The sequence below is a fragment of the Pelodiscus sinensis genome, chromosome 3, assembly GCF_052426305.1.
Source record: "Pelodiscus sinensis isolate ZL-2025 chromosome 3, ASM5242630v1, whole genome shotgun sequence".
NCBI classification, from domain to species: Eukaryota; Metazoa; Chordata; order Testudines; family Trionychidae; genus Pelodiscus; species Pelodiscus sinensis.
The window spans coordinates 199,800,420-199,815,096 of NC_143054.1; the positions used below are offsets into that span (position 1 = coordinate 199,800,420).

The 14,677-nt window shown below is 63.3% G+C and overlaps 1 protein-coding gene across 5 annotated transcripts in view; it reads right to left on the minus strand.

Moving 5' to 3' along the window:
* Window positions 1–1,112: 1,112 nt before the first annotated feature.
* The window catches only part of KLC4 (kinesin light chain 4), a 53,987-nt gene continuing 40,422 nt past the window's right edge, over window positions 1,113–14,677 (minus strand). For 3 of the 5 annotated variants that reach the window (XM_089777573.1, XM_089777571.1, XM_089777572.1), the window contains 3 exons: window positions 3,598–3,722; window positions 2,846–2,903; window positions 1,113–2,086 (listed from right to left, as the gene is read on the minus strand). In XM_089777573.1, coding sequence (XP_089633699.1) covers window positions 1,997–2,086; window positions 2,846–2,903; window positions 3,598–3,722 — 273 coding nt within the window. In that variant the 3' untranslated portion in view covers window positions 1,113–1,996. Of the gene's footprint in view, window positions 2,087–2,845; window positions 2,904–3,597; window positions 3,723–12,391; window positions 14,356–14,677 lie in introns of those variants that run through there. The other 2 variants (XM_075925930.2, XM_075925931.2) reach the window with 1 other exon arrangement.

Sequence of the window (14,677 nt, forward strand, 5' to 3'; positions counted from 1 at the left end):
CACGCTCACACATGGAGAGGGTTGAACAGGCTGGGATTGATTACTATAATACGAGACAAGAGGGAACATGGTCCAAATCTATCAAATAATGACTGGGACAGAGGGGAGATCGGGAGCGTCTGTCTTTCCTCTTGACACAAGAACAATATGACGACATCAAAAGAAAATTAAAAACCAGTAAAAGGAAATATCCTGTCACCTAATGCAAAATTAGCCTGTGGAACTCATTGCCACATGATGCTGTTAAATCCCATGACATTTAGCAGCATTCATAAAAGGCCTCAGCATTCACTGGGTAACAGCATATGCAGTTATCATCATAAATGCCAAAACCAGCTGGAGTTTTGGAAGGAATATAAACCCAAATGCATGGCAGGAGCCAACCTCTCGCTAATAGGGTTAGGAGGATGCTTTCCCAAGGGCAGGGTATTCCACAGCTGCCAGTCAGAGACAGGTACCTGACACGATGGATCCCCAGCTGGATCCAGTGCTGAATGCCAAGTATCGTTTGTTGTGCTACAGTTTGCAGCTGGGGCGTTCAGGATGGAAGGCTGGAGAGACGGCCAGGCATTTCACCCCAGCACCTCCCACATGTTTAACAGCAGCTGAGGGCAAGGGATCTATATGCAGAGACCAAGCCTCCCTCTCCGCTTGGCAGCATGGATCACAGCCTGACGGCTGAGTCTGCAGGCAGGGCTGGTCAGGTGCCAGTCCCCAGACCCCGGGGCTTGGCACGGACACGGACGCAGAGTCTTGTGGCTGGCCAGGCCTGGCCACTAGCAGCGGAGCTGGACAAGATTTTTCAGACAAAACTGCTTTCGCCAGAAAATGGGCGTAGGGCAGGACGAAAACATTTCGCAGATTCGGCTCCATTTGCCAAACTGTTCCGGCCAACCCCGAGAAAGTCCAAACGTTTGTTCAGACCCACCTGGCGTGTCCAGTGTGACGTCCCCTGGATGATTTTCTGAACAGTAAAACCCCTCAAAACCCAGCTGCTTGGTTTGACCTGAAACAGCCTCTGTTTCCAGTTGAGCTAGCGAGGAGCCGCTGCCCGTGCTTGTGGTCGTGCCGCCAGCCTGCCCTCCCCCATGGCTCCAAGGCGCTCACCACAGTCATTTTGATGATTTTTTATTTAATAAAATAAAGTACCACAATCAGAGGTGACTCACGGGTAAGGAGGGCCCTGCCAGCTCCTCCGAGCCCTGCACTGCTCTCTCCATGCTGAGGCAGACGCAGGCCCCGCCAGAACAGGACTCGGGCTGGAAGTGCTCCTAGGCACCGGGGTCTCCAATGGGCTGTAGAGATCTGGACACACTCCCAAGGGGTCAGCGCCTGCCCTCGAAGCCTGGGCCGAGCCACACACAACTCCCTGGGGAGGCTGCAGGGTTGCCATGACCCTTCCAGCCTCCTCCTCTGGTTCCCAGGCTGCTGCATTGGAAGAACCAGCTGGCTGGGGACTGAGGTCTAAGGAGAGGGCAGTGCTGAGGGCAGCATAGCTGGGGGTGGGGAAGGCACCTGCAGGAGCACCCAGGGAGCGACTCTCGGCCAGCCGCAGCCTGGGAGAAGGGCTGGCACTAGCCCCAGGGTGTGGGGAGTCTGCATCCCTCTGCGCTGATGGCCAGAGCCACAAGTACGTGCTGCAGCGGCTCATCGCTGAGCACCCACGGCTCTAAGTGCTGCCCCCAAAGCTGCGAGTCCCTGGCGAGCCCCAGGCAGGCAGCGGGACGCTCTCCTCACAGGCCATGTTGCCCTGTGGCTAGTGCTCCCCGTGCTGCACAGGCACAGCTTTCCCAGGGCGGTGTCTGAGACAGGGCAGGCTGGAGCTCCGGGCCGCGGAGAGGAGCAGAGCCAGGCCGGAGTACGTCGGAGACCGGAGCAGCCGGAGTGTCAGGCAGTGCGGGGCCCTGGTCCTGGCACTGGTGCCACAGGGCACAGGCAAGCAGCAGGGCATCTGAGACGGAGCCAGGAGGGGTGCAGGGAAGAGCCCGGAGGCGGGTCAGTTGGAGGTGAGCAGGGAGCTGTGGGAGGACAGATCCAGACTGCTGGCACTGAGGCCTCTGCTCTGAGCCCGGAGGCCTGGGGAACCCTGAAAACAAACCACACTGCTTAGGGTCCCACGTCCCCGGCATGCAGGCCCCTGCCCCGCCTGCCCTGCTCTGAGCCCGGAGGCCTGGGGAACCCTGAAAACAAACCACACTGCTTAGGGTCCCATGTTCCCGGCATGCAGGCCCCTGCCCCGCCTGCCCTGCTCTGAGCTGAGCCCAAGGGCAGGCGTTCAGGTGTCGTTCGCAGGAACGCTCAGCCGCTGGCACGCAGCCCTCCTGCATCCCCCCCCGAGACCAGTGTGCTCCAGCCCTGCGCCGCAGTCACACGGGGGACTTGGCCCAGACACGGCGCACGTGGCCCGGGCTTTGGTTGGGCACAGGGCTGGCTCCTACTGAGCGCTGCTGCCCAGCTGCGAGGCCTGGCCCCTGCAGTGCTGCGGGTCCCCACCCTCCCAGTCAGTCCTGGGCCTGCAGCAAAGCCAGGGCACCCAGCTCCACTCCAGAGCTGCAAGAGCCCCAGGTCCTCGTTCCGCGTCTCGGAACCGTTCAGGCTATTCCTGTCCATGGGCGTTTCCCCCCCCCCCCGGCCCTGCCCCTGCTCCGCTTGTGAGCCCAAGCTGGCCTGGCACAACCCCGGGCTGTTTCCTTAGCATCTCCCTCCTCATCTCGCCTTTGCCCCGGGTCTTCCCGCCCCTGCTGCAGTCCCCGTCCCCCACCCTGCGTGGCAGAACACCGGCTCAGCTCCCCGTGGCTGGGGCGGGCAGCCTGCTGCTGGCGGGCTGGGCTTGCTGCTGTCTCACCTGGAAGGAATCGTCGCTGGATTTATTCAGGAAGTTTAGCGAGGCTGCTCGTTTCATGCTAGGAGAAAGAGAACAGACGTGAGCAGCGAGCTCAGCCCCTGCCAGGGGTACAGCCTCCCCCCCTCGGCCTGGCAGCCACCCCATCTCCACCTCCAACAGCACTGGGGCAGAGGAGCGGGGCTTGGCTGGACGTGATCTCCTTGGCAGTCCCTAGCTCCCCAAGGGGAGGAAGCCCCGGCCCCAGCTCCGGGCACATCCCCGCGGCCCCTCCTAGTGCGCCGCGGCTCCACCTCTCCCCATACAGACACCTTGCCTCCCCTGCTTCCTCTGGGCTCAGCCTGCTGTCGCTCGGGTGTGACTGAATGGAGGGAGCCGTCTCCTGGCTGCTGCCGCCCCACAAGGCTGGGGGGCTCTGTGCAGGGACCTGCTCCCCAAGGCCGAGCCCCTGGCATAGAATCCTAGAACCCGGGGGTGGGCAGAGACCTCAGGAGGCATCAAGTCCAGCCCCCTGCCCAAAGCAGGACCAGCCCCAACTAAATCATCCCAGCCAGGGCTTGGTCAAGCCGGGACGTAAATGCCTCTAGGGATGGAGATTCCACCCCTCCCTAGGGACCAATCCCAGCGCTTCCCCACCCGCCTAGTTTGTCCTAATATCCAGCCGAGACCTCCCCCACCAACCGGAGCCTGGTTCCCGCAGCCCCCTGCCACTGGCCTGAGAGGAGCAACGGGGGTGAGCATTGGGAGACCCCTACTTTGTGTTCCTGGGCTCCAGGGGGCCGTTCCCCTGCAGCTTCCTGACTAGCATTTCACTGCTCCTCCTGAGCACCTCGCGGATCTTCCCCAGCGAGCCGCTGTGCTGCAGGGTCCCGGTGCCGTCCTGCAGAGAGGGAGACAGCCAGCAGGGGGCGGTGAGGGCTGAGGCGTGCAGGGGCAACCCCCCCCCGCCGGCTCAGTAGGGTCTAGCTCCTTGGCAAGTCACACTGCAAATGGCACTGACCCCCACTGAACCGGCACCCCTCGGCCCGCCCTCAGCGCCAGCAGCGAGCCGGGCAAGCCCTGGACGGGCTAATCGCAGCCCCGCACTGACGCCCGGCAGTGTCGCTCAGCGCAGGGAACGCAGCCCGACACCGACCCAGCCTGGGCGGGAGGCAGGGGTGAGGCTGTGGTGTGAGCCCCCCTCCCCGATAGCTCCCCGTGGCAGGAGCAGGCGCCACGCCCCAGGAGCCCAAGCGGTGGAGACTGCGCCCCTTGGCAAGCCAACGCCGGAGTGGGCACAGGCCGCCGGCTTCCCCAGGAGGGCTCTGGGCCGGGCTCGCCGCGAGGGCAGGGGCCGCGAGGGCTGGCGCTCTCTGAGGAGCAGGCTGGCAGTAGCCATGCCCTGGGACGTGCTGAATGGAGTTTTGAGTTCACCCTAGCTCGCTCCTCTCCACCCTATTCCCTTCCATCAGGCCTGGCTGTGGGCCGACTCCTCCCCTGGCCTTCCCCCACTCCCAGCGCCTGCAGGAGGGGCAAGAGATTGCTGTCCTGGCCCCGCCCAAGCAGGCCCCCCCCAGCCAGGGGCCAGAGCCCGTGTGCTGGGCTGAGGAACAAGCTGGGTGCCCCTCTCCGAAGGCTGGGTGTGCTCGGCTCTCGTGCTGCCCTGCTACAACTCGCTCCCCTGGCATCTCTGCGCCACGGGGGCTGTTCACTGCCCTGGGAGCGCTGTGGCCGGCCGTGGCTTCTCTTGCAGCCTGCTGGCCTGTGGCCCTGGCGCCCGGGTTCTTGGTGAAACGCTCCTCTCCGGATGCCTTGGACCGAGATCGGGCAGAACGCAGAGAGAGCACATGCCCAGCATGGGGGTGGGACCCACTGGGGGGCCACAAGGGGCTGAGGATCCTATCTGGGCAACCCGAAGGGGATGCGACCCACTGTCCTGGGCCACAGAGAGTTTTGGGTCGCAGCCCCACAGCCCTGGGCCACAGGGAGTCGTGGGTCACAGACCCGCTGCCCCGGGCCACAGGGAGTCATGGGCCGCAGCCCCACTGTCCTGGGCCACGGGAGTCATGGGCCGCAGCCCCACTGTCCTGGGCCACGGGAGTCGTGGATTGCAGCCCCGCTGCCCCGGGCCACGGGAGTCGTGGATTGCAGCCCCGCTGCCCCGGGCCACGGGAGTTGTGGATCGCAGCCCCTCTGCCCTGGGCCACAGGGAGTCGTGGGTCACAGCCCCTCTGCCCTGGGCCACAGGGAGTCGTGGGTCGCAGCCCCGCTGTCCTGGGCCACGGGAGTCATGGATCGCAGCCCCTCTGCCCTGGGCCACAGGGAGTCGTGGGTCGCAGCCCCACTGTCCTGGGCCACGGGAGTCGTGGATCGCAGCCCCGCTGTCCTGGGCCACGGGAGTCGTGGGCCGCAGCCCCACTGTCCTAGGCCACGGGAGTCATGGGCCGCAGCCCCACTGTCCTGGGCCACGGGAGTCGTGGATTGCAGCCCCGCTGCCCCGGGCCACGGGAGTCGTGGATCGCAGCCCCTCTGCCCTGGGCCACAGGGAGTCGTGGGTCGCAGCCCCGCTGCCCTGGGCCACAGGGAGTTGTGGGTCGCAGCCCCGCTGTCCTGGGCCACGGGAGTCGTGGATTGCAGCCCCGCTGTCCTGGGCCACGGGAGTCGTGGATCGCAGCCCCTCTGTCCTGGGCCACAGGGAGTCGTGGGTCGCAGCCCCGCTGTCCTGGGCCACGGGAGTCGTGGATCGCAGCCCCGCTGTCCCGGGCCACAGGGAGTTGTGGATCGCAGCCCCGCTGCCCCGGGCCACAGGGAGTCGTGGATCGCAGCCCCGCTGTCCCGGGCCACAGGGAGTCGTGGGTCGCAGTCCCGCTGCCCTGGGCCACAGGGAGTCGTGGATCGCAGCCCCACTGTCCTGGGCCACGGGAGTCGTGGGTCACAGCCCCGCTGCCCCGGGCCACAGGGAGTCGTGGGTCGCAGCCCCACTGTCCTGGGCCACAGGGAGTCGTGGGTCACAGCCCCGCTGCCCCGGGCCACAGGGAGTCATGGGTCACAGCCCCGCTGCCCCGGGCCACAGGGAGTCGTGGGTCGCAGCCCCACTGCCCTGGGAAGCCTGCCAGTAGGATTACCAGTTGGCTGATATTTGACTGGCCTGGCCAGTGTTATATGGATTTGCCAGTTGCCCAAAACATGATGTAATCTCCCCGGTTGCTTTATATGGGCTTGAGGGTTTCCATTATCACCATACCCGGGGATACGCTCGCGAGGTGTCTGTTCCACTACAGGTGCTACAATGATAGTCACAAATAAGCGACTGCTGGGAATGGCCAAATCAAGCAGCACACACTTGGAGGAATGGATTTCCTGTATGGGGCGAGTTGCAAAGCATCCACACTCAAGTCAAACGGGATCAGTGGCGGGTGGGGAACCAGCCCCAGGCAGGCGGGCACAAGGAAAGGCGCAGGGAGAAACACGCCCCCAGGGAGACACTGATGTTCTCAGTCATGTCTAGCCGTGTTCCCCTCCCCATGCAGCTGGGGGGGCTGCAGAGCTGCCCTGTGGGTGGGGGTGTGGTGGGTCTGCCTTGTGTGGGGGTTGCTGTGTTTTTGCCTTTTGCCCACCGGGCAGGCCGGCTTCCCTCCCCCCTTACAGGAGCTGATCAGATGGGCCCTGCTGTCCCGCGGCAGAGGGCAAGGCTGGCACCCAGAGCGGCAGTGCCCCAGGTCACCCGGAGCGGGGAAGACAACATGGCAATTGGCAGGCCAGCTTGGAGCAGGGGCCCGTCTCGACACTGGCCAGGACCAGCGGCTGCGAGGGAGAGGCAAGCTGCCCCCAGCCTGACGCCCGTTGCCTACACTTGGCCTGCCTTGCCCGCCCCCTCCTGGGAGCAGGCAGAGTTGTGCCCAGGCTGAGCACCGAGCAGAGCCCGCCGGAGACCGTCCCTGCCACGCACGCCGCTGCTCCCCTCTGCTCGGACTTGGTACGGCCCGCACAGCTGGGCACCTGACGCCCTGACACGGGGTCTGGGGCGCTGCCGAAGCTTTGAGTTGTGACCGCCCCTCACTCCAGCTGTGACCCGGGCCAGAGAAGAGCCCAGCCCTTTCCCAGGCCCCTGCTCTTCGCATCCCCCAGCTCGGGCAGAGGCCCCCGCGCCAGTGGGGCTGGGGGAGTCTTGCCTTTGTTCCGCTGTGAACCGTCCCCCTTCCAGTTTAATGAGCAGCCCCTCGCTCCTGTGCTGCAGAGCTGGCCTGCCCAGCCTCGCCCTGGCCCTGCCTTTTGTCCCGCACCCCTCCAATCCAGCTCCTCTCTGGGGCAAACAAAGCGCGTGTGGACAAGGAGGCGCTCGGGGGCTGTACCTGCGGTAAGACACGTTCCCCTGGGCTAGGGTGGGGAACAGCTAGCTGCTCCAAACGGACGCCTCAGGCCGGATCAGCGCCTGGACCGGCCCAGGGTCCCAGCTCTCACACCAGCCAGGGGCACCAATTCAGAGGGGAGTCCCCAAAACCGATAAAGGACAACGGAGGACAGCCTGTGCAGGAGTGTCTCCTGCAGCCCGGGCAGTCGGATTCTATCCCACTCCTGGCTCGTCCCTAGGGAGGCCGGGCATTATCCCTGTCACGAGATGGCCACTGTGCTAGTCGCTGCTCTACGATCTCGGCGTAGCACTCCCTCTAATTCGTCTCTACTCTCACTAATCGCTCAGACTCGGTGGTCCCCACCTGCGGTTTTTCCAGGCCTCTAATAATTTGATGCCCCTCTCCAAAGCTCTTCTATTTCTGCTCTCCCGTTTTCTAAGCAGGGGGACCCACATCGTGCACAGCTGCCACAGGTGACAGCGTACCATGGGTTCATGCAAAGCAGGGCTGCTCCACACATGGCCCGTGGTGTGGTTTGGGTTTACGCGGGGCTCAACACCTGGTGGGAGCCGGAATAAAGAAGTAGTCAGTAGAATGGTCTTCTGCATTTTACTAGTTAAACTCCTGGACTGGCATTGCTCATCGGAAGTGCTGCCATATGGGTGGAAATCGGGTAACTGGCATTTTAGTAATATCAGCAGAACTGACTTCAATGGGGCCTGCGTGTTGTGCAGCCTTGCCTTAGTCTTTGTATTCATGCCTGTCAGTGTGAAAAGTTATTTGCATATAGATGTGCATGTACAGGCAGCCACACTTCAGTTGCAGCCCTTGGCATGTGCTGAGAGTCACTGTGGCCCCTGGGGCTCCAAAGTTGAGTGGCCCTGCTGTAAAGCCAGCAGAACGCTAGCGCTGTGACTTGCCGCTCCACTCGTCTGCATTCCGGAGCCCTTCACTAAGGAGGCCGGCCCGCTCTCTTTCCCAGGTGGCTCTGGTTAATTCAGCGGCCAGGCTGCTGGAGGAATCATTCAGACTCCTTGGATCTGTCAGCACTGAATAGCGTTACCATGGCGCGGCCCGGGCTCCTAGCGAGGCTGAGTCCCTAGGGGGTCCCTCCTACTTCTCTCTAGTCCCAATAAAGCTAAACGTGACCCAGTGGCACACGGCTGCACAAATTCTGAGCAGAGGGAAGATGTCGATTTTTAACAGAGGAGTTAACCCTTATAACCAGGTACCCAGGGTCGTGGTGGGTTCTGCAGCCCTGGCTATTCTCCAAGCAAGAGCCTATGGCCTGTGCTATACAGGTCAGACCAGATCAGCACAATGGCTCTGTCTGGCCTGGGAACCTATGAACTGTCTCTGCAGAAGCCATGCTGTTAGCCCCACACATCTAATATTCACCGAGGAGTCGGAGCATTCCACTTTGAATTATACTTTCAATCTAGTTAGCTGACAGGCCTGGGTCTGTAATTTGAAGGAACATCCCGGAGCCTTTGTAAAAACAGAAAATATCGTTCCTGTCTCCCAGCCCTCTGGTACAGCAGCTAACTTCAGGGGCGAGGGGCTAGCAGCCACTAAGGGCCTGGGTTTAGGGGGACTCTTCTGCTCAAGCTACCCACTAATTGTCCTTTTGGGGAATCTCCTCTGAACTGGTGTCCCTTCTTAGCCACTCTCAGGGTATGTCTACACTGCAACACTATTCCAAATTAACTTAGCCCATGTCTACATGGCAGGCAGTTATTTCCAAATAGTGTCAAAATACTGTCAAGCTGGAGGACTGCTTACTCCGACTCCGGTAACCCTCGCTGTGCGAGGAATAAGGGACGTGGGAGGAAGAGGGCTCTATTTCGAAATAAGTGCTGAGTAGATGCTCCCAATTTCGAAATAAGCTATGCAATTGACGTAGCTCATTTCGAGTTTAGCCCTGCAGCGTAGACGCACCTTTGGGCTAGGTCTACACTATAGGTTGTTTTGGGAAAAAGCTACACAAATTGCGCTCTGCAGTCTAGATGGGACCAAATGGCGGAAAAGCCTCCTCTCTTGGCAGAGCCCTTATCCCTGGTAGAACGAGGAACACAGGGCTCCCCGAAAGAGCGCGTTTGCTCTTCTGCAATAAAAAGCGGCCGAGCAAACGCATTCTTTGGACGCGGTGGAGTTCTTCTGGGATAACTCTAGTATCCCGGCAAGCCGCTGCAGTCTAGATGTACCCTTAGAGACGGGCCCCCCTAGGGCAATCGTTTGTCCTAATATCCAACTTGAGACCATTGAGGGCCAGGGTGGGAGTCTCCACAGCATCTTCAGCCATGAAGACAGGTGAAGAAACCCTTTAGTTTCTCAGCCACACCCTTCTCTTCTGCAGCGGCTCCCTGGCTCCAGGGGCCCAGCGGCCTCACGCTGCTCCTGCTTGTGATCTGTACAGTTCTCCTGGTTTCTTGTTAATACTTTTGGGCAGACCCCTCCCCACGCTGCGCCACAGGAGCGGAGCTAGGCTGGCTGATGCCCAGAGAGAGGGGAGGGAGCAGGGCCGGTGCTCTCCAGCCCCCACGGTCCTTCACAGTAACGGGGAGGGGCAGATAAGCCCTTGAGTAAAGCATCCGGGTTGGAAAATGGAGACAGCGGTCTCCTTCCTCCGGGAAGTCCCTCAGGGCAGGTGGGGGAGTCTCAGTGCCCTGGTTGTAGAGACTAAAGCGGGTCTCTGGCCCGGCAGAGCCCTTACGGGACATTACCCAGCAGCCTGCCGCAAAGGAGGCTGGGCTGCTGGGCCTGAGCAGATGCCACCAAGAAAGAAGGCAGAGCAAGCCCCTTGAGGGCAGCTGCTCCGAGGCCAGCGGCGAAGCCGGTCGTGGGAGGGGAGGGGAGGGGAGGGGGTGGGCTGGAGGGAAGATCTCTGCCTGAGCCCAGCCTGCCCGTGGAGAGGTTTCAGACAGCCACCCAGGCTGACTGAGAGCCGCCCTGTGGGCAAGGTGCCACGCCATCCCGTGGCCAGTGGCTAAGTCCCACCTTCTTTCCACTCTGAATTTGCTTCAGTCTCCAGCAACTGTCTCTCGCGCTGCCTTTGCCTTCCAACCTCTGACTCATCTGCCCGGGGCTTGATCACTAGGAATACGAGGCGGGAGTGTCTGGGGAGGGCACCCAGGGTGGCTCCAGGCCGTTAGACAGACTTGTAGGCAGTGCTGGGGAGGAGTCTGCTCTTGGCACGGAGTGGCAGCAGGAAGGGAAGGAATAAGCCCCAAGTCTGCGCTCAGGGGGAGCTTCAGCATCTCCAGGCAGAGAGAGGCTAAGAAGGGGAAGGGTTCTGTTTTCCTGGCTCTGGGGCTGGATGTGCCTGGGACAGCCTCTCCAGCAGGGCTGAGGGGGCTCCCCCCGAACCCAAGTGCTGCTGGCCCGCCCAGAAAACTCCCAAGAGTGCAGGCGGGGTGGGGGTGTCTTTGAACCGGGTGCAGGAGAGACACAGTGCAGATTGGAGCGCAGACTGCAGGTGACCTGACTCGGGGACAAGGGAAGATCCTGGAGAGCTCTCCAGGCCTCTGGCCAAGTCCTACTGGAGCTACCTCAATGTGGGACGCGCCCAAGCACAGTGCAGGGAACTAGCATGCCTGGCAGTGGGCGAGGAGCCCCACACAGCCAGGCTGCAGCAGCCTGGTTGTGGTTCAGCTGGCGACAGAGGGCACAGGAGGTGGGACCAGCGCGGTCTGCGGACGCAGGTGACGCCAGTGGAGCGGCGAGGACGGGTTGGCCTATCTGCATGGCACAGCGAAGCGCCGCTCTGCGGAGGACACGGACGGCAGCGTGCCAGACCCGAGCGGTGCGGGGAGCCCCGGGATGGGCAGGGCAAGTGATGCCAGTGCTGTTGGCAATGCACAGCGGGAGGGGAGCGCTGAGTGCGCATGGGGACGCCCTAGTCTGAGCCTGGCAGCTGGACGCTGTACAGAACCCGAGTGTGCTGTGCCCAGTGCCTACCGCGGGTTTCTAGCTCAGGTCAGAAACCCTTTCCACTGTCACAGAGCAACGCCCAGCCCTTCTGCCCCAAGCACCCGGCCCAGCGGGGCCAGGCTCCCTGAGGGCCACCGGGGGCCGTGTGCTCTAGAGAGGCCCCGAGAAAGGGCCTGAAGTGCCCAGGGAGGGGCAGGCTCGGCTATTGCGCCAAGTCATGAAACTGAAGGGCGGCCAGGCCACAGCAGAGCAAAGGCAAGAGGCAGCAGCTCTCGCTGGATGAACAACCCCGGCTGCACCTGCCATTTTCTCCTCCCGAAGGTTTTCAGACTCTATAATCAAGTGCCCCCCCATCTCTCACGAGAAACTGCACAGCCTGAGCCGGGTCAGGCTCACAGGGGGAGGCATTTTCTCCAGGACCAGCTCTCAAGTCCACTGGGCAGGTCTTCTCTGCACCCACCACGGTTAGGTTGGGGCCAAAGGCGTAGCAGGATCCAGCACGGGACTGGATCTCCACAGGGCTGCTGAGCTAGCCAGTGAGAAGGAAAGGATGGGGCAGGGAGGCCCCTCCTATTTCAGGGCCTGGGCCAGCCTCCAGCGTACTGGTCACCCCACTGCTCCTGCAGGGTTTCTTCAGCCTCCTCTGGGGAGCCGACACCAGCTCTTATTGGAGATGGGCCCTGGCTCCAGCCTGGCCTGCCAACTGCCAGTTCCCATGCGGTCAGTAGTGTGGTGCTCCCACGCTAGCTCCCCGCTCCTCACTACCATCGTCCTGCCTGGAGCTTCGACAGCCCTGGGAGCTGCTGGGGAGCTCATGGGCAGCTCTGCTCGCAGTCGGCAGCAGGCTGGGACTCTGGGAGCCGAGTCTGACCCTAGGTGCCTGCAGTGCCGTGGAGAGGGCCCCAGCCTGGCAGCCCAGCGCTGTCTCAGACTCCTTGTGTGAGCCCGGAGAGCTCCTTTAGCCCCACTTTCCAGGGGGCCAGCCAGAGGCAGCTTCCAGTGACAGGAGTGCTCAGCACCTCTGGAAACCGGGCCCCGCCCCGCGTCACCCCCGGGGGAGGAATGTGCGCACGGGTGTCTGTGCCCCTCGCTCACTCACCTTTGCACCTAAGCACTGCCATGCTCGGTGCACCTCCCCAGTGCACAGGGACCCCCCCACGCACACCCCGCACGTCTCCTCCCGGGCTTAGGCGGGGCGGCTCTGCCAGGCCCAGGAAGGGGGGGCGTGCTTGGCACAGCAGGCAGAGCCAGGGCGGCCCGGCTTGCGTCGCGAGGAAAGAAGCACAGGGCAGGTCTGGCTGCCTTTAATTGGAGGTAAGTTAGTTCACAGCATTGATGGGGAGCCCAGCGCCCAGCCGAGGCGCTCCCCGCGCCCAGGCCGCTGGATAGCCCAGTGGCAGGCAGAGCGGCGGCCATGCAGGGCCCACGGAGACTCGGGAGAGGGGCTGGGTTATGGCTCTCTGGAGGCACAGGGAGCAGGAGGCCTGGCTTAGGGCTGGAACATGGGCACGTGGGGCTGGCCTGAGGGTTACTAGCGCGCGAGCTGGGAGCCCAGCACCCCCAAGCAGGGGCTGCTCCGCACTCGCTGTGGAGACAGCAGCTCCTGTGCATCTGGCACTAGGCCACCACATCCCAGGGCCCAGAGGGGCTGCCAGCTGCATTCTCACAGGCCACACAGCCCTGCCCCACAACCCCAACTGGGGCCAGAGCCCCAGGGCTAACATCCCCCCTCCGCCCCGCCCCATGGCACAGCCCCAGGCAAATGCCCCCTTGCAAGGCAGCTCCCCACACGGTGCAGAGGCTCCTAGGCGACCCCTTCCAGCCCCACCATCACCCACACGGGAGCCACAGGCAGCACCTAGCCCTCCTCTCTCCACCCCACTGCCGGGCTGGGAGCACGCCTGACAGCCGCTTGGAGCCCGGGCAGAAGGGAGCTGCCTCCAGGTGCTCCCAGACAGACCCCTCCAGCATCAGCCCCTCTGTCTGCAGCGGGGGTCACCGAGGGCCACATTCCCCCGTAGCCTCCTCCTAGTGCCAGGAAGCCAAATGCGGCTCCCAGCCCAGCCCCCTAAGGCCTGGCTGAGTCAAGGGCTGCGCTGCTGCTGCCTGGCCATGAACTGGGCTGGGAGAGGGAAACGGGGACGCCCCCGCCAAGTGCCTCAAACGCCCCGTCCCTACAACCTAGCCTCCCAGACCTCAGCCTCTGGGATTCCCCTCCGCCCTCCCGGGGGCTAAGGTGAGCACGGCAGCCCGCACAGCCACCTGCCAGGAGCCCCAGCTGGGCCTGCCTGCTCCCCTCCCTCGCCACCAGGGCTACCCCCGGCTCCAGCCGCTGCTCCTTCCTTCCCTGCGCCCTGCCTCTGGAAGGAGCAGCGCTGCACCCGCTTCCCCCGCCAAAGGGAGCTGCAGGAACCACTGGGCGATGGACCCCCGGCGGAGCCCAGGCTGGCCCCCCACGCCACGGAGGGGAGCGCGCAAAACAGCGCTCGTCCCACACGTGTCCAATGGCCCCCTGCTGGGGAGTCTGGGTCCACAGCCCCTGCTGGCAGGGTGCAGCTTGGCACCTGGTTTAGCCCTCCCTGGCAGCCGGAGCCCACGCTACCATCCTGCCAGTCCCAGCAGGCCAGAGCCCCCTTGTTCGCCAGGCCTCTGAGCCAACAGGGCAGAGGGGTGCCAGATCCAGACCCATTCTACTGCGCTGCCAGGCTCCAGGGACCACAGTGTGCGCACCCGGGCTGGCAGAGCTCCCCCACAGTACCCCCAGGCTGCGGGGCCCTGGCGGCGAGGGGAAGAGCAGGGCAGGGGCTGGGGCAGAGGATGTGTGTTGCACAGCAGTCTGTGGGACCATGGGGGGCATGGGTGGGGTGAGCTCCTGGGGGACGTGCTGCACACCCAGGAAGCGAAGACACGTTCCATTAGCAGACCAGGCACCAGCGCTGCAAGGACAGAAGCAGAGGTCGGGGGCCCAGGGGTCCCTGGCCAGGGGGAGTGGGCAGCTCCATGCGGATTCCTCCTGCTCTCTTGCTGGCTGGCAGAGTACAGCGGCTGGGGCCCCTGCAGCCAGGCGCTCCTCCGTGGTGGTGGGGCGCGCCTCGTGCCCCAGGAAGGCAGGCGGGGCCTGGCTTGGAGTCCTTGCCGAGGAAAGCAGGAGCCGTGGAAGGAGGGGTGGTGCAGAGGAAAGGCGGAAGGTACAACACAAACATCCAGGTGATTGTAGTGGAAGGGAAAGAGGGAGTCCCGAGGCATTTAAGCCTAGTGACAGAGAGGAGAAAGATGTCATTCACAAGGCCCCAGAGGGGGCGGGGGTAAGCCCGGGGGACAGGACGGGCAGTGCCCCAGCCCGGTCAGAGGCAGAACACACAGCTGCCCTGCACCTGGGGACCAGCAGCTCCTAGGGAAGCAGGAAGACTCAACCAGGGGCCTGAAATGCTGAGCTTCTGCAGCACAAGGACAGAGCGTGGAGTGACGGGGGCAGTGGGAGGTTTGGGAGGCCGGCTCCGGACGGGCCCCATCAGCTGTCATGCCCCATGAAGGGAGGCACAGACACCGACTATTCACTGGACTGAGCGACTGC